This window comes from Haliotis asinina, chromosome 16 (genome assembly GCF_037392515.1).
Source record: "Haliotis asinina isolate JCU_RB_2024 chromosome 16, JCU_Hal_asi_v2, whole genome shotgun sequence".
Lineage (NCBI taxonomy): Eukaryota > Metazoa > Mollusca > Gastropoda > Lepetellida > Haliotidae > Haliotis > Haliotis asinina.
Genome location: NC_090295.1, coordinates 31,476,931 through 31,504,647, shown reverse-complemented (window position 1 = coordinate 31,504,647; position 27,717 = coordinate 31,476,931). Strand labels below are relative to the sequence as shown.

At 41.6% G+C, this 27,717-nt stretch overlaps 1 protein-coding gene across 1 annotated transcript; it reads right to left on the bottom strand.

Annotated features, from left to right (window-relative positions):
• On the bottom strand, positions 1–27,717 carry LOC137268324 (transmembrane protein 222-like). Its single transcript, XM_067802876.1, has 6 exons — positions 27,326–27,717; positions 23,442–23,526; positions 22,949–22,980; positions 22,212–22,305; positions 19,930–20,060; positions 1–4,142 (listed from the first exon to the last, which is right to left on the bottom strand). Exons 1-6 carry the CDS (start codon positions 27,466–27,468, stop codon positions 4,043–4,045), a joined length of 585 nt encoding a protein of 194 aa, XP_067658977.1. The 5' UTR covers positions 27,469–27,717; the 3' UTR covers positions 1–4,042.

Genomic DNA, 27,717 nt, shown 5'->3' with positions numbered 1-27,717 from the left:
TTGTGGGTCATCTTATACATGTGAATTTATTGATTCATTTCTTACAAAAGTGTAACACAACTTAAAGCTCTTAGTATGTATCAATAGTCATTTACAGAGATTTGTCTCAACAAACAACATATAATTCTGACCTCCCAAGAGGATGTATGACAGAATTATATTACATATGTTTCTTGTTTCTGTAACATTATATTGACAAATATTTCCCATGATAGACCATATAGTATCTAACTTAACTTTGTTTTCTGATTTTCATTCAACAGCTCTCAAAGAAAATTTCAGATTATGTCAGTATGCTAGGAATTAACACAGAAAAAAATGTGTTTAAAATTGAATACATGTATATGACATGTACATGATGACATAAATTCAAATTTAACCCCACATTTATTCTATGAAGATATGTTTGTGTTTATTTATAGTTTTTACAAATTTAACAGATAATATGTACAATGACTGAATAAAGCCATGCATGTCTAATGTAATATTAAAGTATACACGTACCATCACACAAAAACTCAGATAGAATTATAATATTGTACAGTGCAGTTATAATGTAAAGTGGGAAAAGATACTGACTTTACTGATACATTTGTGTTAGAAATTGAAAATTCAATTTATTGCAACAAAACATCAAGAGCTGGATTTCATAAATAAAAGCTTTTTCACCACTATTATTATGATCTAATTATTGTGAAGGCAAGCTCTATGTAGATACTGCAGTAAAATGTAAACCATTTGGTGCTTACAACACTTACCACTCATAGTTTGATACCCTATTACTCAGTATTTGGGCATCACTTTAATGTCCCTTGTATTTTCCCACAGGTGTTTTAATCATGTGCCCCCAAACCCTAAAATGTTGTAATTATCAGTAAAATACATACTCACTTGCTAAATGTTGAATTAAAACACCATACTAATTAAAACTTATGACTCAAACACATGTTTAAAATCAATGTGTTCAGCAGAAATGCGTTACAGAAATACAGTCAGTCACTCAGGGTTAATTCACTGCATCATATGTATTCAAACAGGTGCTTCCTGATATTTGTCCATCAATATATTTTCCACCAAAACAGTGAGTGAGTTTAGTTTTACACAATATTACAGCAACATCATGGCTGAGGACAACAAAATTGAGCTTTGAGCATTGTACCCATATCAGGAATTGTACCTTAAGTCTTCAGCTTGACAAGTGGACGAATGCATTAACCATTAGGCTACCCCACTGATGCCAAAACACTGAGCCTATCACTATTACACCTGCAGTAAAATATCACCCTGGGACCATACAACAATGTAATCTCAAAGACCAACACAAGTAAGCTAATTGTATTTGACAAGAAAATGTGGCTAATCTCTATGTAAATCATAAGTATTATAAATATGTATTTCGTAGATTTTGGTTGATATGTTAAAGGTAACTTCTTGCTGAGTCAGCAACCAAGTTGCTTGTGGCATGGCAAGTTTTGTGGATGGAAACAAAAATATGTTTTTTTAATAAAAACTAAAACTCAAGTGTTCTGAATAATACATTATTTACAACAATGTTGCATTATTATCTGAGTGCAAGTCGATGGCAAGATTATACAATGCCATTAAAACAATTGTCCCATCAATTTGGTCTTGTATACATACATGATAACATCTGTGTTACGTTACAGGTCAATGAAGGTGGAAACAAGGCTATTAAAGTAAGTGGTACAGGATATTAGTGCATACTCAACAGTAACATAAACAAAGATGGTCTCTACTGTTTCACTTTACATGTACAAACTAAAATATACACAGGCTATAGTCTGCTTGGACCTGCAAGTTATCCAGCCTCATGATATATTGTACAATGGCATGATTGAATTACCACATAAACAACAACTCGTCTTCAACAACATAACAGGCATAAAATTACTTCAGACTATTGATGACTGTAAAACATAATTGCAGAAATAAACCATTGCCTAAGCGAAAATAGTGTGTGTAAAGCACAGGCAGATCCAAGAATTTTCACAGGGGTGGAATGTATTCAGGGAGTAGGGGGTTTGAAACTAATGAAACCCCCAATGGAAAACATTTACTTCAATGTGTTCTTTAGTGATTTTCAGGAACAAAAAACAAATTATTCACATTCCGTCATTTCATCAGCTACCAAGTCATTACTTTAGGAAATTCTTTTTTTCTTCTTTGTTTTTGTTTCTCTGTGTGTGCGTGATTGCATGCGAGCATGCGTGAATGCGTGTTTCAAATCCAATGAACCTCCCCTTGAATCTGAGCACCTATGTGTGTTTTGGCACATAACAGTACTGGTTATCAGAATCATTTGTGACAGTGAGTATGGATTTGTGTCTCTTTTAGCAATATGCCAACTAAATTACTGTGGTGCACATCAGAAATGGGCTTCACACATTGTACCCATGTGGGGAATCAAACATGGGTTCTTCGGCATAACAAGCAAACACTTTAATCATTAGGCTACCACACTGCCCTGAATAATTTATGAGTGAGTCTAGTCTGTAAATACATAATAGGATCTGTAGAGTTGCCTTCACAGGCTATGCGCAGGAGAGAGACCATGACTACGAGGGTTTACAAGAGCTTGTGAACCGTTGTGAGGGGGAAACATCCGGAGGACCCGAAGCTTTCTCCAACTTATCAACCGTTTTTGTGTGAAATTTCTTTTAAAATAATATATAACGATCAATACCACTATATCCTGGTGCCTTATAATAGAGCTTCATGGGCTATAGCAAGTGTGTTGACATCTCATGGCTGTAACCTGGCTGATCTTCATGAAAAGTTTGTGAATGCCACGTACTGTCATGTGCTGCCTGCAGTACCCATCTTGTAAGGAACACATGGTTTATAAATCATGCTGTCAAACGATCTCATTCTTCTCAGCGATCCTTCGTAGTCTAGGGGATAAAACCGCCAAGCTAGAGAGCAATGGGTTGCAGGGTTCGAAGCCAGGTTTTGCCACAATATATTGGAAGTTTCCACTAATGTGATATTTTACGATCAGTTATAGAAGTTATTTCAAAACCTTTCTTTAGAAATTATCAGGGCAAAGTCACATACCAGGGATTTACAAATCACATCTCGGAACTTACAATACACTTGTCTGATTATTTAGTGTAACCATGAGATACGATCTTGAAAAGACTGTCTGAGACGATCATTATACGAGAGTCAGGTTGATACTGATACACCAGCACAAACCTGTATGTGTGTCCCCACAACCAGACCTAGCATATACCAAGCAGAGAGAGTGATTCACTTTGACTTGAAGGCTCTTGAAGATCAACTGAAATAAAACACTTCACTTTATACTACTAACATCTGAAAGATGATATAACACTAAATGTCTTCAGTGACACAAAGCCTTTGACACCTGACACTGACCTTGACAAAGAAGCATAATGACAACATAACTACCACTCTCAATGTCAAGGTCACACATGTAGTTTCATCATAGACCTGCTAGGGGTGAGATTATATGTGGAGTAGGAGGGGACTGGAAGATTTTAGCTGACAGAACGAGTTAGAAGAACAGCATTTCAAGTTTGATGGGTGAAGCCAGTTTATACTGAATTAAGACTCATTTTATAATTGCTTTGAGACATATTTCTAAAACTAATAAATACTCTCTCCATAAGCAATATGGTTTCACTCAACCGAGGGAGGGAACATGGCTCTGAGAGTGTGTTGCTCACTTCGGACGGTCTATTATGAATGGGTTGTATTTGGGTGAGGTGTTAGGAATCCAGGAACATGAATAAAACAACATGAAACAATTTTGTTTGCACTGAGCATCAAGAGCAAGACACAGAAATACAATATGAGAATATAATATTAAAGTGAAAAAAAATTGCATCCTTCTCTTTCCTGAAGAGCTGTATCCAACACATAACTGTGCCCCAGATATTTAACAATATTAAGGCTGAATCTGTGTGTTCCTCAATGCTGGTATGGGTGAACCGATCACATTAAAGGTAGAGATCACACATCAGAGTTTGTGTGTGATCACACATGTCAGTGGTGAAGATCACACGTCCGAATTGGAGATCTGTGTGGCTAGCACTGCGATGAGGACGACTGTTGCAATCACCAAGAACGGAAGCCAAGTCTTCAGGAAGCCAGCAACACTGGAATCAAAGACATGTCAGAGTGTAAAACTAAAGATACTGTATCTTGTTGATGCCAAATTCAGCAATATTTAAGGTGTACAATGCAGCCTCTTATATACTGGGCAGCTGTGAGGGTGTCCAGCACCACTAGACCTCTGTGAATGCTGCTCTCTCTCTTAGGTTCTAGACAAAGTGATGAACATAGAGCTGCTCTCTCTCTTAGGTTCTAGACAAAGTGATGAACATAGAATCAGTGAAAACTGGGTTGATATGTGTGTTATTTTGGCTGGAGTAAGCAACTTTAATTGAAAAGACCAAAATGTCTGGACAGGACAAACTAGTAATTGATAGTATAAGAAATATGTAATTATCTGAATAAAATTGATATTTTGTGCTTATCCTGACTCATGCTTAATTGCTTATCTCCTCTTCCTGGCAAAGGTAGTGGAACACCTGAAATCCTTTTAAGTTCCCTTCTAAAAGAAACGGATGTAAAATTCACACTCATCCCTGTATTACCTCCCTTCCCATGCACATGGTCAGCTGACCAGCATGATACTTCAATCTCTCCTACAATTGCCCGACACGAGAATATGAGAATTCAGCGTGTCTGTGAGGGTGCAAATGGGAGGGCTTTCGCCATGAGTCAGGATAAGCATAAAATATCAATTTTATTCAGAAAATTACACATTTTTCCTTATCCTGACTGATGCTTACAGAATCCGTGGTGGGTCAGACCATGCTGGATTCTGTTGTCTGTTCCAAATTACATCAAATAATTTCCCCCCTAACGGGAACTTGTAACGGCGATAATTCAGTCCTATTCTTCTAATATTCATTGTAGATTTGGGGGGAATCACATCCAGTCAAACTTGTCTTCCATAGAAGGCTTTATTGACTGGCACCTGATGACACCAAAAGTAGCTAGCGTCCTGCTGGTTTCTGATGCAACTAAATGTCAAGATACAGCAATCGAGACTAGTTGCGACCTTTCTTCATGTTCAAATATATTCATAATGAATACAAGGTCCTCATCACTCATGCTAGTCTGTTCAAGACAGACTGCGCATAGACTTTCCACCAAAAATACTCAAGTCACTGGACAAACTGGTTGAGTTAATTCAGTGTCGTCGGGGAACTGTTAGTTGCTGAGCAACGACGAGTGGCCCAAACTGATGAATGCCAGTGATGTCCTCCATCGCTATGTTTTGCAGGTAATGGTTGGCAAACACCGAAAGCTTGACTGATTAGTTGAAACGCTTCCTGATGCAGCATCAATTCTGTTGGAGATGGAAGAAGAGGTTGAGATAGGGCGTCTGCCATGACGCTGCAGGCTCTTGGTATGTGACATGCTTTTATTTGAAGGTTTAGACTGTGGACTAAGTTGAACACTTGAAACGTTAGGTGTAGTAGAGATAGTGATCTTGTTGACCCTTGTTTGTTTATGTAGAAAACTACTGTTGAGTTGTACGTGTGGATCATTAATAACTTGTTTCTCAATGGTGTTGACCAGTGGTGGATGGCATGAATGACCACTTTCATTTCCAGCTGGTTGATGTGAAGAGCCTGTTCCTCTTCATTCCAGATTCCTGCTGCTTACCTCATTTCCTAGACGAGCTCCCCATCCTTATAGAGATGCGTCTACATAGAGGTGGTTGTTGAATACCGGCTCTAACATATAGGTTCCTGCGCAGACATTTGATCGGCGAGTCCACCACATCAGAAAAGGCTTCAGACTGACTGGGAGCGGAATCTGTCCTCTGTTGTTGAGATAAAGATTCAAGAATCGTTGTAAGGGAACTGCAGTCTTCCTCTTCTGGTCATATCTTGCGCTGAAACTTTTTATTGAATTCCTTCATGTTGTAAATGAGAGAGAATTTATCTATGGAAATCTTCTTCGGTACTAAGAAGATTGGGGAGTAAAATCCATGCATTAGATTCTGTGGCTGCATTACTTCTGCAACAGCATTGATATAGCATCGGTCAACTTGTCTACTTGATTGTCTGTGTAGATGATGGGAGTTGGTAGTTTTGTGAGCGGTGGTGGATCTTCCAGCGGAATCTTGTAGCTGCCTCGTGGAATATTCATGACATAGCTGTCGTTGAGGATACCCCAATGGTGGAAGACTCCAGTCGTTCCGAACCTGATCTTCAGCGTTTATTCCATCCATCGCCCCTAGACGTTCTTCCTGACATCTGAGAGCATTTATCGCCTCCATAGGGGTGATAAAAGGAAGAACACGATTTCTCCCCTTGATCATTGAATTTCTTGTCCCTCGCTCTTTGAACCCTTGAAAACTTGGATTTGAGTAACGCTGATTTGTCTGTTTAAGGACAGTAGTCAAAGTGTTGATGGATTTTATCATCATAACTTCCCTTGAATCTTGAGTAACCGACCTTGCTACCTCTTCAATCCTTCCATCAAACACAGTATGTGCAGACCATGGGGCTTGATACAAAGACTTTGTGAAGTTCTCACTCCTTGACACGGAGGACAGGAGCCCCTGTCTCCGAAGGAGATTAATACCCGCAGTAGTAGAGGCTAGATGTTCGGACATAAACTGTTGATCCTTCCTCTGTGTAATAAGCACAGACAGGATCATCCTCTCTTCCTCACTGGCAGGATTGCTGAAGTTTGTGATGAGAGTCTCGTTGATGGCTCTAGATCGAGCTAATCCAAAGAAAGTTTGCCTCATTGTAGAGTCAAGTTGCGCCAGTCCCTTGTCCTATACTTTGTAAAATCTGCCGCAAGTTGAGTTGATAACTTTATATCCTTTGTCTACATCAGGTGCTCTGATGAATGGCTCCATGTTATGAAGAAGGAAACGATGTGCGTTAAAAGGCGGCACATGCTGCTGTTGCAACTTGGTTGCTGACCTAAATGCTGTAGACTAAGTCTCAGGAATCACAGATACAGGAGCTATCAGTGGGAACGTTAACATGTCATCATTCTTCGTTTTATACGTGTTGAATTCATTGGAATCCTTAGATGGTGAAACAAGGTTTAAGCCATCCGTGATCCATGATGTGACTTCTGAGTCCAAAAATAGGGCTTCCTCCGGTGACATATCACGATGATGTCTAACTTCATTTTTCCTAGAATAAGCTAATTCATAGATCACCGACGATCCCAACTGTGTGAGTCTAAGTCCGAAGGGGAGGATGACTGCATACGGCATCTTCTATGAATAGGGGAGACTGAAGGAGACCTTCTCCGTTGACAAGTCCAAAGCGTGACGTCACTTGCCCGAGTATAACTACTTGTGCCAGTGCACTCACTCGGCGTGGGTGTATCCTTCTCTGTACTGCTACCCGATGACTGGCATCTGGATCTTCTGCATGCATGCACCTCTTCTTCATCATCAGATGTGAGTGCAGGTCTAGATGAATGCTCTCGCTGATTCGCAGTCGACATTGTTGATGAGTGCAGTCGTCTTTCCTCTTCCAACCGTTGCTCATCTGTGTTGTGAATTGTTGCATGAAGACGCCTTCGTCAAATGCATGCGTTGCGTGCATTGACGACTGTGAAGAGTCATCTACAACGTCAGAGATTGCAGTCAACATCTACAATGTCTGTTGTAGATGAAAAGGATGTCTTCACTCTGTATCATCAATGGAGACTCGTAAAACAATTGACGTTCTTCTTAGGGGACAATCTCTTCCCCGAATGATTTTTTCATCAAAGAGGGATGATTCTGCGATGATCTTACAGACGAAGACTTCGACTTTGACGACTTAGATTTCTTGGCCTGTGATGGCCCTGTCTCAACAGATGGTCTCTTCTGAGTCTTTGGAGGGGACTAGCCCGACCCTGGACACAACCTTGAAGATACGGCTGGCATATCGCTGGAATGAATCTCTGCATCAATAATTAAACGGTTACCCGATTTTATTTCACCAGATTTAGACATGGCTAATGTGAGCCGACATTGCTTATCTCTAGCATGTCTGTGAACGGACCGTAAATATAATAAGAATTCTGCTTCAGACAAATTAGTACAAAATTTACGAGTATGAGCAGAACATAAAGGTTTACATGCCAGGCAAAGTAAAGCAGGTTACCCGCCAGCAGCTGTAACCTGCACTGAAAACACGATTTCATCAACTGAAGTTGACAAAATATGTGTTAGAAGAAAGCACAATTTGCTTAACAAGAGTCATCAAAAGATGACATATCCCCCCGGCCCCCACATATTTGAAAGGACAAATCATCCGAAATTGTCACTTGTTGTGTTTTTAGACCAAGTTTGAATTGTTTCCATGGAATTCATGAAAAATATAAATGCCATACATCTGTAATCAGAAAAAGCCACCATTTCAAGATCTGTCTCGTATATCTGCCAAGATCTTTTGAAAGATATGAAATGGTTTTCGAGTTGTGCTCCAGAAACGAAGTCAGCAACGTGTTCATGGAACCGAGAAAATGATACATCATAAAAACCTGCAAATAGCAAAAGGCACCACTTCGGGGTCTGCCACACATATCTACCAAGTAACACTGACAGATATTAAGAAGCTTTTGAGTTCTGTTCCGGAAATGAAACACACCTCTCACTTTTGAGACTAAGTACGAAACGCTTCCATGGAAACTAAGAAACTAAAAAGTCACAAAGACCTGTAACTAGCAAAAGGCACCACTTTAGGTTCTGATTGATATATCTACCAAGTTTTGCAGAAAAATATTGAACAGTTTTTGACTTCTGCTCCGGAAACGAAGCCCACTCCTCCATTTTGAGACTAAGTCCGAAATGTTTCCATAGAAACGGAGAAAATAATAAATCACAAAAACCTGTAAATAGCAAAAGGCACCACTTTGCGGTCTGCCACACATATCTACCAAGTTTTGCAGAAAAATATTGAACGGTTTTTGAGTTCTTCTCCGGAAACCAAGCCCGCCCCACCATTAGACTAACACCAAAATGTTCAATGAAAACACACAAAAAAATAAAAATGCCAAAACTCTGTAAATAGCAAAAGGCAGAGATCATTATATCTATCAAGTTTGGTCTAAAATTATTGAACGGTTTCTGAGTTATAAACAAAATGATTATGGACGGATGAATGAGGCGTTGACTATATCCCCCCGCATTATATGCCGGGGGGATAATAAAAAAATATATATATATACAAGCAAAAAACTGCATACAACAGAAATTTAGTTAGAAAAAACAAAAGAATGAAAGACTTATCGGCGTATACGGGACCGTGGGTGCCTCCAGCTGCCCTCATTGGGCGAAAGGGAGAGAGTGAAGTATCATGTTGGTCAGCTGACCATATGAGTGAGTGAGTGAGTTTAGTTTTACGCCGCACTCAGCAATATTCCAGCTATATGGCGGCAGTCTGTAAATAATCGAGTCTCGACCAGACAATCCAGTGATCAACAACATGAGCATCGATCTGCGCAATTGGGAAACGATGACGTGTCAACCAAGTCAGCGAGCCTGACCACCCGATCCCGTTAGTCGCCTCTTACGACAAGCTGAGTTGCCTTTTATGGCAAGCATGGGTTGCTGAAGGCCTATTCTACCCCGGGACCTTCACGGGTCCAGCTGACCATGTGCATGGGAGGGGAGGTAATACATGGGTGAGTGTGAATTTTACATTTGTTTCTTTTAGAAGGGAACTTCAAGGGATTCCAGGTGTTCCACTACCTTCGCCAGGAAGAGGAGAGCAATTAAGCATGAGTCAGGATAAAGAAAAAATATTGCATCAGCATCACAGCAAATCATGAGTTAGAATTTTATACTGCAGTTAGCAATTTTCCTGGTCTGTCAGGAAATGTAAATTAGCAAGTAAGATATGTTTGCTGCACTCAGCAATATTCCAGCTATATGGCCAAGGTCTATAAATAATCAAGTCTGGACCAGACAATCCAGTGACCACCATCCTGATCCCAAATCAATACAGATAGGATACAATGACATCTGTCAACCAAGTCAGCTAGCCTAACCACCCGATCCTGTAACTCACTTCTTACAAGTATGGACTACCGAAAATCAGTTCTAACTGGAATGTTTGCATACCAAACAAGAATGTAGTAAGTATTAGAGTAGAGTGAAAATTGTTAAAATCTAAATATTTTAGATATTTAAAAACTTACCTTACCATAGGTCTATAGCATATTACCTCAAGCTTCACTTAGTAGGAGATCTGACAGAGGTGAACTGCTATTCAGTCTTGAATGGCTACCTCGAATTTGACAACTGTAATGATACAGAAGTATCTGGATCTCCCCTGCGCGCAGACCCCACGAGAACCTCTCTTTTACTTCCTGTTCCTAAGAGTCCGTAGTGGGGAGGAGCATCCAGGGTTGGGAGGGACTAGCCGCCGTATGGTAAGGTAAGTATATAAATATCTGAAATCTTGAGATTTTAAAAATTTATTTTACTTACCTTACCATAGGTCTGTAGCATATGGATGCAAGAGACAGGATGGTGGTGAAGGACTCAAGAGGACCGTCAAACGTCTATCACCCCACATATGCCTCGGGGAAGCTGGACCACTACTGATTCACAAACACTGTTTACAGGTCTGCCAAAACAATCTCTCGGGAACGTCAAGTGGAACCAGAATCAGAGTAGTAAGTCATGTACTAACCACCAGAGAGGCACGGTGCATTATCTCACGTAAGTACAAGACCCCCATAGACCAAGGTAAGTAAGATCATACCTTATAGGGCGGAAGGATGCGTGAGTTGTTGTGCAACCAGCAATGGTCCAAAAGACTGCAGCCCCTCCACATCTTCCACTGCCAAGTCCCGCAAGTAATGGCTAGCAAACACTGAAGAGGAACGCCAGAAGCATCCAGCCATAGTGGCGGAAACTGTACAGTTTCTGTGCAGAGCCATTGTTGATGCTAGCGTTTGAATCTAGTGCGGGTTGTTAGACGAAGGGTGCGGAAGATTCTGTGTATCGTAAGCTGCCAGGAAGGTCTTCCTCAACCATAAGGCTACTGTGTTCCTGGTGACTTCCCCTCTAGCAGTCATGGAAAAGGGCAGGAACAACCTCTTCCAAGTTCCCCGACGAGGAGAGGACTTCCTGATATATAATCTGACTGGACAGAGTAACTGCTCTTCCCGATCCTCTGGTCCGATGATGGCAGTAAGAGAGGGGATGGTGAATAACCTGTCTGGTTGACCTGGCAGCTGGTTCTTCGCCAGGAAATCCCAGAGAAGACCGAAGTGTACACCACCATGTCTGGTCTGTTCAAACCGGACATTAGTCACATCCAGCGCATGAATTTCACTGTAGCTAGTGAAAACAGAAACACTGTCTTCCTCGTTAAGTTTTCAAAAGATGCCCTGTCCAGTGGCCTCGAAAGGCCGACCTCTCAAGTGCTGTAGCACGCAGACAGACGTAACTTCACCTTTTGGTCCTCTAGCTTGAATGTCTTCAACATATCAACCACGTCCGGGATCTTCGAGACCTTCCTATCTCCTCTGAGTTTAATGCTGACAGGTAGGTCCCACTGGTACTGCCCATGAGTTTCCTCGAGCACCATAAATAACGTAAAAACTGCAGGAACTGGGGTGACGCTAACAACGGGTCCTACGACTTCTGGGCACAGACCTTCTCAAATGTAGCCCACTTGTCATCATAGAGTGACTGAGTGGAAGCTCTGTGCGCCCGGGCAATGATCTTCGCCACTTGAGATGAGTACCCCTTGGCCCTCAAAGCCCTTTGCAGATGGTCCAGGCGCATAGATGAAAACGCGCCAAAACCGGGTGCAGTGTCCGACTGTGGGGATGGCGTAGCAACTGGTCCCACTCTGGAAGTCGGAACAAGATCTCTGGGAACCACGTCCTCACTGGCTACCAGGGCGCAACCAAAAGCAGACGGACCCTCACCGTGAGCAATGGCGGAGGGAAGGCATATGTGTCCAGTCCCTCCCATGACATCGACAGTGCGTTGACCACCCAAGCTTGTAGCTGTGCGTTGAACCTCGTGGCAAATAGGTCTATCAGTGGGTGCCCGTTATCCTGACATGTGAACCGAAATATCTCTGGGTGGAGCATCCACTCAGACGGGGACACCTTCCCTGGTCGGGACAGCACATCAGCTAGGACGACCTGTCTCAAAATCAGCCATACGACAGTTGCATTGTCTGAAACAATCAACAGGTTGGAGTGGCTTAGTAGTGGCACCCACTGGTCTAAAACTAAGCTAAAACCACTGCCTCCAACTCGAAATTGTTGACCTGGCCCCCTGCTTCTATGTTGGACCAGAGCCCCAAGGATGTCTGATCGTTGAGATGCCCACTCCAGCCCTGGAGTGATGTGACGACAAAAAGTTTGTGGGCCTGCTCAAACTCGGTAAAGCAAACTCCGTTGCAGACTTTTGACTCGATCGCCCACCACCGTAGGTATTGGTGCAGATGTACCCGAAACAACAGGCTAAGTCTAGCTGTCTGCGTAGCAGCTGAGGTTTGAACTGGTTGAGAAGGTAAACTCTATCTGCCTTAGACGAAGAAACCGACTGATGGGTGTCGTGATTCTGGTAAATAGCCACAGGACCGTGGAAATGTCAAACGGCAGGACCCGCCACTGGTACTGTCGACCATCCAACATGAACCTCAAAAACTTCCTGTGAGTCGGGTAGATGGGGACGTGCAGATACACATCCTGTAAGTCAAGACTGCACAGCCACGTTCCTGGGACCAACTTGAGGCACAGCTGTTCCAGAGACACAATCCATGTTGTGGATCATGCGTGACTTGCCAGAGTCCTTCTTGGGAAAGAGGAAGATCGGAGAGTAGAACCCTGGTGAGAAGTGTGGGTCCAACATTTCCTCGATGGCATACTTCCCTAGTAACACCTCGATGTTGTCTGCCAGCAACTGGCACTGCCAGTATACACCCGCGCCGACGTCAATGGTGGAGGTTGTATGACCGGTAGTTTATAGCCCTTCTTTAGGATTCTGGTAACAAAAGGATCTTCGAGGATGGACCAGTTCTTCCAGAAGATGCCCAGTCTCCCGCCTACTGGTGTAAGGAAAACTTGCACGGTTGGGGGCGGGAGGGCCTCTGTGGCAAAGAGAGTTCTTATGAGACGCCGCTTGAACTCCTCCTGCAAAATCAAGACTGTGAACTTTATAGTCCTGTTTCTTCGACCTAGGTGCCCTAATCGTGGAATTTCATGACAACTTGGCAAAGTCCTCGTTCAAGCAGCATATGGCATTGGCCACCATAGGATGTGGCAGAATCGTCAACTCCGGATCAACTCTGATAGCCCTGGCACTGTCCACACCTGACGACGAGGAAGGGCAATCTTGGAGTCTGTCAGCAATCCAATCATATATTGAAGAAAGCAGCAGGTACGAGCCTTCTTCATCCTCCATGTGAGCAGGATCTTCCTCATAATTGGGGAAAAAATGCTGCTCCTCCTCCACATCCCAAGATACGCCCAACCTGCGCTCCAGCGCTGACTGCCTGGCCACAGGAGGTGATGCCGACCGGGATTGTGATCGCCTGCTCCTTTTCCTACGATGAAGAGATCAAGACACATACTTGATGAGCTGCTCTGAGGGTTTCTTGATCTAGATCTTCTCACACCTGCGCGCTCTGCTCTCACTCTTCTAGAACGCTCATCGACCAGCTGCCTCTGTGCATCTTGATCTCTAGCGCTGGTGACATCTTGATCTCTAGCGCTGGTGACTGTAGGCCGATGCACCCAGCCCTGGCGCCGATTTCACCAAGCCCGGCGCTCCTGCTGATTGAGATGCGCCCACAGGCCCCGGCGCCGGTAAACGGATGATTCCCCTCTTGGTGTCGCTGCAAAGTCCGGGACCAACGATGGAGCACTTGTAGTCAGCTCCTGAGATGTGCCCGATGTCATCGAGGGGGTAGGTACTAGCAATGATCGTAGAATCCATTGTACCTCTGGATACAATAGGGTGTCTGGCCATGACAAGTCCACCCAACCCTCAGTTTGGGTAGTTGGCGTCAGCGTTGGCATCGGCATCGGCATCGGCATCGGCATCGGCATCAGTGTCTGCATCGACATCGGCCTCGGCAACAGTCAGTGCCTGCATCAGCGTTGGCTCCACTCTCGACGAAGCATCAGATGCCGCCCCAGGCACCTCCAGCACTGTCTGTAAATCCGATGTACAAGCCACCGACAACCTGGATCCTGATGAAGATGCGAACGGGACATCTTGCACAACTTGAAAAATGTAATTTTCAGAATAAAATTGATATTTTATACTTATCCTGACTCATGCTAATTGCTTATCTCCTCTTCCCTGCTGAAGGTAGTGGAACAGCTGAAATCCCTTGAAGATCCCTTCCAAAAAAGAAGCGGACGTAAAATACACTCACCCATGTGCAGCCCCCCTTTTCCTGTGCCAAGGTCATGTGACCAGCCATGCTTGTTACTCTCTCCTTGTATATCGCCCGGGCAGCTGGGAGGGCTTTTGTCATGAGTCAGGATAGGTATAAAATATCACGTTTATTCAGAAAATTACATATTTTTCCTTATCCTGACTCATGCTAATTGCTTAGAGAATCCGATGAAAACGGCGGTGAGTCAGCCCAAGCTGGATTCTGCTGGCTGTCAAAAATATGTCCAACAATTTTTCCCCTTAAACGGGAACTTGTAATGGCGATAATATGGTCCTGCTCTTCTAATATTCATTGTAGATTCTGGGGTGATCACATCCAGTCAAACTTGTCTTCAGCCAAAGATTTCGTTGACTGGAATGTATGACATCGAAAGTAACTAGCGTCATGCTAGTTTCTGATGCAACTAATTGTTGAGATATTGAAATCAAGACTAGTTGCGACCCTTCTTCATGTACAATTCATGTACAAGTATCTACATTACAAGTACAGGGTCCTAATCACTCATCCTAGTCTGCTTAAGACGCATGCATGGACTTTCCACCATTATACTCTGCGGAGTGTCTGGCTTCCACAAGTCATGTGATAAAACGTGTGAGTGAACTCAATGCCTTCGGGGAACTGTTAGTTGCTGAGCAGTGACAAGTGGCCCAAACTGATGAATGCTAGAGACGTCCTCCGTGGCTATGTCTCGTAGCCCTAAATCTACGCTGTTGATCTTCCAACTTAAAAGAATGTAGTAAGGCAAGTAACCCAGGTACTTCAGTCAACTTGGTTCCTGTTTCTAGGGTGACAACTGAGCTGAGAGCTGCCAAATATGTAGATAATGTAGAACCTTTCAGACCTCTGGAATGTCGTAGGTGACATACATATTCTGCTATCTGTGGATATGTTGCTTCCATCGCCGTGAAGCCTTTCTTCTTGGTGTATGTCTCAAACCACTTCCATTTGTCATCATAAAGGATGCGAGTGGATTTCAGTAAGACTAAAGTAACTGCTTTCCAACTGGTTGATATGAAGAGCTTGCTCTCCTTTGGTCCACATCCCTGCTGCTACTTCGTTATCAAGATGGGCTCCCCATCCTTGCAGCGATGCATCTATGTAGAGATGGTTGTTGAATGCCGGCTCTAACATGTAAGTTCCAGGGCAGGTATTGACAGGCAAGTCTACTATAATGAGTATGCTCTCAAGATGTCCACCATCGTAAACCGGTCAAGACGTGAAACTGACTCAGGAACCGCTGTCATAGACAAAGTTATAGGCGTCATCGTCTGGTCATATCCTGATCTATCTATCTATCTGACCCCATCCTGACATGATCAGATCAAGTAGATATTGTCACTGACATAGTGATAATGGAGAGAGTAGAACTTGTTCTAATCATCGGCTTGAACCTTGACCCACTGATCCTCTGGGACAGCGATGTATTTCAACATAGTGATGAATCAAATCCTGAGGAATGTAGATTCTCAAGTCATCTGAGCTGAGTTAGCAGCCTGATAGTGAAGTCCAACTGTAGACTGAGTTGACTTCTCTCATGATGAGCTTGTATGCCGTGAAGATGCGTCATTCTCCGTCTTTAGATCGTCCACACTGTTCATTATGAACGAGTTGACATTCCAAGGAAGTCTATTTATAGCTGGCTGGCTGTTCGATCACAACCTGTCATTCATTGCTGCAAGCCTCCTGATAGGTAGTATTGAGTCTGCTGTTAGAAGATCTCTATGTCACCTGAAAAATCAAATGACGCTGTAGACTGCTAATCTAGTGTGTAACAACATCTTTCCCTTGTTGAAAAAACTGTAAGTCGAATGTAGACAACTTCTTGACACTGGAATAATAAAATCAATCAGACTGTAGATGTGGTGTCATCGGCTTTGTTTGCAGGGTGTTGTCTCTCGGGGACCAGTCAGAGTGTAGACATGACGTCACCAGTGTAGCAGACAACTGATCATCATAAAATCTTGTTCAAATGGTGATACCCTTGCTAGCATTTAGGCTTGTCCATAACCATGCTGTTTGGCGAGCACATGTCTAGATGAGTAAATTTCCACTTGAATCTGATGTAGACAAATTGTCTTTCAGGTAGATGTGTCGGAATTTCTCCACCGAAAATAATACCATCATCTCTTGTGATCGGAGGTGTAGTTTGCAGTGGTATGTTGCAGTCGTCTCGAAGAATCTTTGTGACATATTCATCGTTGGGAATTCCCCACTTCTCCAGTACAGTTGAAGACGTTCACCCACTTGAGATGGTTGTACGGGAATGGCTGGGGTGGAAGACCTGATCTTCACTAACGCTCTTTTCTCCTAGACGCACTGCTGGATGTCTGGGGGTGCTTGTTTCCTCCACGGGAGTGACGAAAAGAAGATGTCCTCTCTTCAAGCGTATTGAACTTTTTAGCTCTTGCTCATTGAACCCTGGAGAACTTGGACTTAAGGGGTATAACGTTGATTAGTCCGCTTGAGTACTGATGTCAGGGTGTTGATAGACTTGATCATCATAACTTCTCTGGAGTCTTGAGCAACCATCCTAGCTACCTCTTCAATCTTCCCATCAAAGAGAGTATCCGGATTACTGAACTTTGCAATGAGAATTTTGTTGATGGCTCTGAACGAGCCAGTCCAAAGAAAGTATGTCTCACAGGTGTCGAGCTGTGCAAGCCTCTTGTCACCTACCTTGTAAGATTTATTGCGGGATGGACTGATGATCTTATAAGCTTCATCCACGTACGGTGCTCTGGCGAGTGGCTCCATATGATGTAGATGGAAGCGACGTTCATTGAATGATGGCACAAGTTGTTGAAACTTAGTTGCTGACTTAAATGCCGTAGATAACATCTCAGGAATCGTAGATATCAGAGGTATCGGCGGGAATGTAAGTGTATCAATGTCGTCATCCTTCATCATATAGGTATTAGCTTTATTAGCGTCCTTGGATGGTGAAGCTAAGTCAAATCCATTCGTGATCCATGAGTCCAAAAATAGGGCTTCCTCTGATGATGATGTTTGATAACGTCCATCTTCATCCCTCCATGAGTGTGAAACATTCATTTCATGTTGACTCCTATAAGAGTCCACGGCTAAGGGGGGTGATGATTGTTGACAGCACCTTCGATGAACTGGGGAGAGTGACGAAGACCTTCAGCGTGAACCCACGACTGCAGTCATGCAAGCGGGAATCCTCACTGGCACGAGTGCACTTGTTCGAGCATGACTCCTCAATAGTGCGACTGCACCCACGCAAGCACTCACTCGGCGTGGTTGGATCTCTCTCTCAACTGTGACATGAAGAGGGGGATCCTGATGACAATCATCCTCGAGTGCTGTCGTCTCTCCTCTTCTAAATGCTGTTCCATCAGATTCATCATCTGTGTTGTAAACTGTTTCATGAAGGCGCCTGGGTCAAATTGCTGCAATACTTGTAGTGATGGTTGAGCTGTAAAGTCGTTTACTGTTGACGAAGTCTGCATTGTCCGGCGATTCTGCGTTGTCTGACGATTTTCCTCTGTGTTGAGAGGTGTAGAAGATGCCATCGAGGTAGATCTAGATGATGTTGTCCAATGACTACGTTGGTTGATATCTATCTTGTTGTGTAGAATCAACGGCAGTTTGTTGAAGATAAGTCGTGCATGTAGAGGGACGATTTCTTCTCCAACGATTTCTGTGTTGAAGAATGATGACTCTGCGATGATTTTGAGGAAGATGATTTCCTCTTCGATGACCCAGACTTCTTCGGTTGAGACGGCACTGCTTCTGAGGAAGATCTCTTCTGAGATACTGGGGATGACATGCTGGACCCCAGACATAGCCCCGGAGAAACGCCAAACATTTCACTGGAATGAATCTCAGCAGATTCACATCAGGCAAATTAAATGAGGATCAACCGCCGACAGCCGCAATCTACATAGCAAACACAATTTCATCAATTGAGACTAAGCCTCAAGTGAAGAAATACATGCTTGATAAGACATAATTATGACAAATTTGATAACACATAATGTATATACAAATCCAAATACCGTTTACAAGCAGAATTTAGTTTAAAGACCAAAATAAAGAAAGAACTTATCGCCGTTTAGGGACCCTCAGGTGCCTCCAGCCACCCACGTCAGGCGATAAGGAGAGAGTGACAAGCATGGCCTGTCACATGACCTAGGCACGGATGAGTGTATTGTATTATTTCTCTTGGAAGGGAACTTCATGGGATTTCAGGTGTTCCACTACCTTCGCCAGGGAAGAGGAAAAAAGCAATTAGCATGAGTCAGGATACGGAAAAATCTTTAAATTCTGCACTTGTCAAACCCGTACACACTGCACAATGCTGCTCAAGGGTGCATGACACCATAGCACATGGAGGATCTCTGCCAGACTTCAGGCTTTACACACCACGCACAAGTGTCGTGTCATACACAACTATTGTAACAAAATGAAATATAAACATGACAATAAGGATAAATGAAGGACACCCTTTACCACGTAATGGACTGTTCCACTCACACGTGCAGTAGCTGCATTGCAAATGAAAAGTGAAATGGCTGCCCCTCCGATAAGGACAGCAAAATTACACTAGATACAGCAACATGTGACAAAAAATGAAACACAAAAGCTTAGCTACAGCAGAAGAAGTATCAACCAATCCCCCGACAAACAAAACCGATCCGCGTAAAATTACGGAGGCAACATCGAAAATAGGAGTGCAAAAGCGTAGTAAATCAAACTTTATTAGCTGAAAAAAGGTAGCAACTCAAACACATCTAGACAAGATGACGCTTGAAGTAAAAATGAAGTTCTCGTGGAGTCTGCGCGCATGCGCAGTGGGGAGATCCAGATACTTCCATATCATTACAGTTGACAAATTCAAGGTAGCCATTCAAGATTGAACAGCAATTCAACTCAGTAAGATCTCTCACTAAACGTAGCTTGAGTTAATATGCTATAGACCTATGGTAAGGTAAGTAAAAAAATGAACACTTCATTGTTCTGTTTCTATTTTTTGTTTAATGTAGCATCAGCAATAATCAACAGTGGCATCTCCACCACTCAGACATTCTACTGACAGGCACTATGAGTGAAGTCAATCATAAACCAGTGGTTATATTGGGAGCGATACAAATCATCAAGCATGGAGTGAAATTAGAACTTCATTGCTCTGTTTTAATGCTGCATCAGCAATATTCAAATTATGAGAGCTCGTAAATGGTTAAATTGTACCAGATGGGCCAATGAACAACATTATAAGCAAGAGTTCTGGATACATGATAAATATACACATTATTATCGTTATGATGAATATTTAACACAAGATATTTTTCTTAAAATGATCTTCTTGGTCACCGCTTCTTGTAAATACTAGTATTTTCAGTAAGAGAAAACTTAAGAGTGTCAAGCTTTAGCAAACCGTTTAAAGGATATCTAAACAATACTACCAACTGTAAAGATGATTTGTCATGTGAATAACACCACATACCTCACAAACTTCCCCTTACACAACATAAGGAAACACAGCTTGATCATGTTCCAGGAATGACTGTTCCCATAATTCATCAGATCTAACGCCATGGCAACATGCGAGTGACAGTTGTCACAACACAGATTGTGCTGAAAACATAGATGGCAAAAGTTACTTGAACGATGTGTTTATAACACCTGTACTTGTATATATATATGAAAGTTGTGGCACCATGGTTACCAGAGTTCACTCACATATATGTGTTTGTTGTTAGTATTGGATGCCACACAAGTACCAAGCAATGCACTCCAATAAGTTGAATAAACTAGGTGGAATTATGCATTGTCTGTCCTGAGTGGAGAGGTAGGCCAGCCTACTGGTTGAGTGGTTGCTAGTCACATTTCCCCACATGTGTACAATGTGTGAAGCCCATTTCTGGTGTCCATCGCCATGATAATGCTGGAATACAGTCGAACCCCGTTTATCTGGACGTTTTGGTTTCACTCGAAAATCGTCCAGATAGCGAACGTCTGGTTAACTGGATTAAACAAGCAAAACATAAAAATTAAGTAAAAGCAAAAAATGTTTTGTATGTAACTGAATCATCATAACATATAAGCGTACCGATAATACATGGAAGGCGGAACGCAAATTACCATTTATCAGGTTGTCTTGGATGTAATCATGTAGCGTGTGGAGCTTCAGATGGTAAGTTAGATGAAAAACGTAAATCAGTGACAAGAAGTTTCCATTTTGCCAATTTCATTTTCTATTTTTTAAATTTTATATGCCCTAAAACATATGACATTGCGTCAAACTTATGCTGATGAGAGGTTTGTGAAACTGTTATATACAGTCCCGGGGCAGAATAGACCTTCAGCAACCCATGCTGGCCATAAAAGGCGACTCAGCTTGTCGTAAGAGGTGACTAATGGGATCGGGTGGTCAGGCTCGCTGACTTGGTAGACACATATCATCGGTTCCCAATTGCGCAGATCAGTGCTCATGCTGTTGATCACTGGATTGTCTGGTCCAGACTCGATTATTTACAGACCGCCGCCATATAGCTGGAATATTGCTGAGTGCAGCGTAAAACTAAACTCATTCACTCACTCACTGTTATATACAGTACAATTACAGTGTAGTTTACCTCCATCCTACTTAACATGTACATAATGTGTTTTCATTACAGATGCGATGTTCTCATATGCGCCAAATCCTAATGAACAACCCGAGTGACAAGCATCACTAGTGTTTCGATGGCTAATTAATCAATTCACACCAAATGCCTTCCGATGGATTAAGAATGAAATCACATTGTTGTGCAGTAAATGGTATTGACTTGACACATACACATGCACATTGCACAGATCTCTCTGTCCGGATAATTTTTCAGTGGAAATCTATGGGAAGGTTTGAAAATTTGCTGTCCAGGTCCAGAAGCGTGGGGTCCGGTTAAGCGGGAGCAGGACAATTCCCACCCGGACAAAGCTCACACACTCGCTGCCCTAACTGAAAGAATTTTGGTAAAGGACTTCCAGACCCCTTCATGAGGGACAGATATTCTGTAATTTATGTTGTTTTAGTACGTTATTCAAGATATTGTTCACTGAATTTAATTTTACACTCCACACAGCTTACAACTTAAGACAAACGTGAGGAGATGTTTGTATAGTACAGTTGGCGACTTGGACTGCAATACAAAAGCTAGAAATAACAACAACACACTGCCTTGGCAGATGGAAGTGTGAGTAAGTGAGAGACTGTAGTTTTACACTGCTTTTAGCAACATTCCAGAGAAAAAGCAGCAGGGGGACACCAGAAATAGGTTTCACACACTGTACCCATATCGGGAATTGAACCCAAACTTTGGCGTGACGAGTAAATGCTTAAACCACTAGACTATCCCACTGCCCTGACATGTCATGTGATGAGTTTGTGATGTCATGAACAATGAAAGTAACAGCATAAGGTTTTCTTAACAAAAACATACTGTGATGTCATATGGCAGCTGGTTTCAAGTGATCAATCAGCAATGAGAGTTCTACCTTTATGGATACCATTACACTGCATTAAACTGAGCTCCCAAAATTTACAGGTGCCGGGGACATGTGCAGAACTTTGGAGAGAAATCCTAGACACTGACGGTAGTCAATCCTGACATTTCCAGACATTTTCATACTGGCCAAGTATAAAAAAAGAGGCCTGTCCGACCACCCAAAATGACCCAGATCTCATACACTACTACTGGTCCACGTCATGACAGAAGTCAGAGCTGGCTTCATGAGAGGACATCTCACCATTCTGTGCTTATACTCTTCAGATGCGTCAGCAACAGCCTTGTCCCAGGACTCCTTGCCCCCTCGAACCTTTTCCAGATCTAACTGCCAGTACCTGTAACAAATGATGGACTAAATCTTTATTCCACACTACAGTATTTCTCAAGAGTCATTTAGACTGTTCAATCAATTCCCAAAACATTACATGCTTGATAAAGGTGTTAGTACCTACAATGAAATGTCACACTCATTGCAATCAAGAAGTTGACTATCCATAGAACTTGGTTTTCCTTCAAAACAGTACTTGTTGATATCTAAGGTGCTATAAATTACAAAGTTATCTATTGTTTGAAGCAATGAACTAAAACAAAACTCAATCCTTCAAGTAAATGATGTTATTTGTTAGCATCCACTGATATAATTGAGACATCTTCCTGATACCAAGTTAGCATACCATGCTTTATATAACTATACTATATAAAACTATACTATACATAACCATACAGCTTACACATGTCAAAAACATTGATTTGGTTCATATGAATAATTAGAATACCCTTGTAATTACTTCCAGGAATGAGAGTTATCCCCCTTACATCACTCTACACATCAGAAAACCATTTAATATTCCTTTAATATTCCTGCTGTCACATAGACCAAGAATGTAACAACAACATAACCATTTCACGGTTTACAGTTATTTCCTTAGACAGTGAAACACTGTTTAACATTACATTTACAGAGATAAACATACTTACCTTGTAGGGTTACCAAATGCCATTTCATCTTCCTGTAATAATATAATCAAACTTTTAAAATATCTTGTGAAGAGTCCTATATTTTAGCTAGAGTAATCACTTTCAAAATTCACTAAAATTACAAAATTGGGATGGAAAGCTATACAATTTAATATCTTTCAGAATATCACATATTTAATCCGTCAGAATTATCAATCTTACTTCTTAAATAATTAATTACTTAATTGCTTAATTGCTAAACAAAAACCTATTCAAAGTAAGCAAGTGCAGCAAACAAACATAACCAAAGGTAAAATTCCTGCATTTTAGGAATGAGAAACAAAAGGCCATTACCCCCTGAACCAGTCAACAAAAATCTATCCATAATACACCTTGTTGAAGTCAAGCAATCTGAAGCATACCTTGTCAAATAAAAATCCTATTGAACATAAATATCTTATCTTATGCCCGCACATACTATTATATTGGACCAAAGCTCCTTTGAGATACATACTGAAACATAATATGGTCCGGCAAAGTCTCGAATGACACCAGATGTTGTGGCAATTCCCATGTGTCCGATGAACGGGAAAAGCCACCTGAAAGAAAAGGAAATAACAACCTGTTGTGACAAAGTCAATAAAACAAACAAAACTATAAACAGTTTCTGTGTGGTGTTTAATACAATACCAGCATGGCAGAGAAAGCAAATGATGAAATGTTGAATTAAAATGTTGACCTGACACAAATTCACACGGATCAGTATCAGCCCACTGGTAGTAAAAACAGCAACAATCAAAGAGAGGTATATCTGTATAATGAATAATCAGCTGGTTATCAACACACAGATAAGGGTTTGATCTTGGTTGTTGCTTAATGCTGCACTGTCATAATGGTTCATGATTTATATCTAGGGGTTGGTGATGAAGATTTAACTGGGGTCACCCATTTTGTTCTAGTGAGGTTGGGGCAGCAATTTTGAACATATGTATTAGGGGGTCATATATTTTGTACATAAAAAAGATAATCTTAAAAATTATAAGTGGGAAGGGGGTATTATTGATTTTGTGCATGACGTGTGCGGGGTTGCTTAGTTTGTACAATCTTATGGGGTTCCATTCGCATTATATATGTTTCTCCATAAAAATCATCATCCCCCTACACACACCCCTGCCATAAATTATGAACAGTCCCCAGTATACTCACACAATGAACAAAGGTAATATTTATTCATGGGCTGCTTCTTAATTAAGTTTGGGACACAGAGATCAATGTCTACAGTCTATATCCACAGAGAGTCATAACTGGAAATACTGCTTCTCAGTTTGTCGCAAATACCAGATTAAAACATTAAATCAAACAGAGGAATGGCAGACTGCATGTCAAAGGTAGTCTATGTAAACTTAGTTTCGATGTTATTCGATACTCACCTACACAGAGTCTGACAAACCCTAGTAGTAGGTCGCAATCAGGTAACCTTTGGGTGACCTAGGACTGTCCAATCAAATGCAAGACATACTGATGACACACCTACCATTAGCTAAAAACGAATGATACTGAGACTAAGTTTACTTAGACTGCAGTGAAAGGTTATGTTATTATGGTGCCACTGTCTTTATTGTTCAAGCTAATACTGAAATCCCCATCTACAATATAACCAAGCGTTGAAGCTCCAGACTTTAACACTGCGAGAAACATGGACTAGGATCTCAGTAGAATAATATCAATGCATTTTAGAATGCATAATGGTCATTACTGAAGCAGTGCATTCTGCCATGTACCCAGGTACTTTTGAGCATAGTACAAATTAGCCATAGTCTCCTAAACCATGAAAACATCACCTGTGCACTTAAATGTACCCAGTAATAACTTAAATTGAGACTTTTACAACATTACAGTTCCATTCAAAGCATTTGTTCAAGATGTTTATTAAAGACTGCCCACCATACACAGCCCACATCAAACTTTGAGGGGCACTGATGCAGCCATCCTCAATACCTCCAGGTTATCATTCTCCACTATACCCTGGACGCATCTACGGCTCTGCCAGATAAATTTATTACCTCCCTTGACTGTCTTTTGATCCAATCAGGTGTCTACGCTGAGAAGTTGAGCGAACCACTCACAACTCACTTTCTTTTTTTGAATTATCTAACCGATTATACTTGGCAACGGAAACAATGCAGAGGTTATTTGGAAGAGGTAGAAGGAGTTCGTGCATGTGTTGTTTTAAAATTTCGGACCTGTCAATTTGCTTGTATTATTTCCCTAAAATCTGAGTCGCACTGCGAGCAAACTTTCGCAGTTGCGACCGCTACCTTTGCTAACACTGGCAAGCTCGGTTATAACGGCGGCCTAGCTGACTGGCTACTGTGAGAAGGCGGAGCCAGCAAAGGGAGGTAATAAATTTATCGGGCAGAGCCGTAGATGCGTCCAGGGTATAGTGGAGACTTATCGGAACGTATACCCTGGAGATATCGAGGATGTGATGCAGCATGATTAATGCTTTTTGCCAACAGTATAATTATGAAACCAAAGCTGCATGTCGGTTAACACCTGCTCCCTCACATGTCAGACATGGGGACTGGACTACTGTCCACATTGGCAGAATTTCTTCAGCTAAAAATCCCTGGTATTCCTTGTCTGATTGCAATGAAGTATCCCAGCAGTATAGGTTTTTTTCTTATGCCTGGATGGTACAGTAACTGATCCAATATGATTTCTGTGTTTTTTACCTCGATATTTGACCATGTCATGTAAAAATAGGGTGTCTACAAGCATGTAGCAAGCCATTTGTTTTGTATAAGTCTGATAGATTGCAAAGCTTTATATTTACATAGTATTGTGCCTAACTGAGGGTTGGCTTAACTTTCATTGCAAAAATCATATGTAATTTCTTTTAGCTACACTCCTGGTCTACTATCAGTCTAAGTAAACTTAGTTTCAATGTATTTCGTTACACTCCACCACTGAGTCTAACAAAACCTAGTAGAAGGTCACATCAGGTAACCTTTCAGCAACCAATGACCGTCCAATCAAACGCGAGACGGTTAAATAGATTTAACCAATCACACAACAGCTGCTATTTAGGAATAAGAGGGAATATAAGAATACTCAGATCAGTGGCACAGATCTCTCCACAAACAAAAATCTGCATATAACATAGTTATTTGACCTGCAGTATATACGCTTTGGGTTTTCTGTTGACGTGGTTACCAGTAGCTAATATTTCCGCAAGATGACATCCTTGAATATTGCCAAAAACACTATTTTCAGTGACTGTTTACTCACCGTTGTCATGGTTGTACGTACGCCGTGTGCATCCCCCGGAAATGAGCGTACACTAAACAGCATTCAGAATCGTTCGGGTACGAACCTTTTCAAGATAAAAAGTTCAAAAGGTATGTGCGAATGTCCACTTTCGCGATTTGGTAAGCTGTGTTTTGATTGGTCAAAGGTTACCTGACGCGACCTCCCATAAGATTTTGTTAGACTCAGTAATGCACACTGTGTAACGAAGAGTACTGAGGATAAGTTTACTTAGACTGGGTCTACTATCTATGATAATAGAAATGCACATTTGATTTATTTGAATTCTTTAACTAATAACGACTTTGATATTGGTAGACAGCCAATGCAAATATGCATTTGTTATGTAACAACGATGTTCCGTTGGTATCCTCAAAACAGTTTCGGCCTGCAAGTGTTTTCATACTGCATGCAATACAGCAATTACTTCTCCCTTGCTGTAGGCCACATTTGGTGGTTTAAATATACGCATGTTATTTGTCATCATTCACGGGATGGTCACATAAAGGTCACATGCAACGTAAAACACAACTTTGCAGATTCTGATACCTTTCAGTATGCACTTACTGAAACAAATCATCGAAAATGACAATTCACCCTACAAAGCTGAAAAATACATGTGATGAAAAAAGCCCACAAGGTCAAGTGATTCACTAAATTTCCCCCAGCGCTGGGGGCAGTGTTTATGGGTGTAGATTTACCAAAGACGTGTATTTAATAATTTATAGTGACTACACCCTGTCCTGACATGCGAGTGTAAAAACAACATCCTTCCTTCAAAGAATTAACCAACAATACTTTGATCGATTGACTGCTAACTATGGGCTTACTAAATTATTAAGCTTTAGGGTTAGGGTAAGGTTTAGGGTGAGTTTTAGTGTTTGGGTGACGTGACACAAAGTATTATGGCTCGTAGGTATTCTGTATTCTGTAGGTGAACCAAGATAAGAATTTGATGATACAGATTAATATATATTTTATATGTTTTACTACACGTGGTAAGATGTTCTGAAAGTATACAGTCAATTATATTCAATATGACCATGATAATGGTGCTTTGACGGTGATATTGTTTATTGCTTCACTTACGTTAAACAAGGTATCGGTGTCCACACAATGCAGTGTGGGTACCGACTTTTGCTGTGATCTATTCTGTTATTTCCGTTATACATTGGAAGTTGGCCTGGCATATTAATCGTGGAACGTTCACTGTTGACACTGTCAAATGACATCTGTGTTTCTGTTTAGGTCGCCATTCATTTCCTCATCCTATATTGAGTGTGCAGTAACCGCTATTTTTCATTACCCCCTGAATTTGCATCTTCACTATCATTGTATAGAAACGACACAAACAGATTGTATCATTTTCGACTGCCCACTGGAATGATGATGTTCCGTAGTACACAAAATGAATGGTTTTAACGAAATATCTGTCTCAACCTTTTGATTTCAATAACCGCTCCCCAAACGTTCGTGAATAT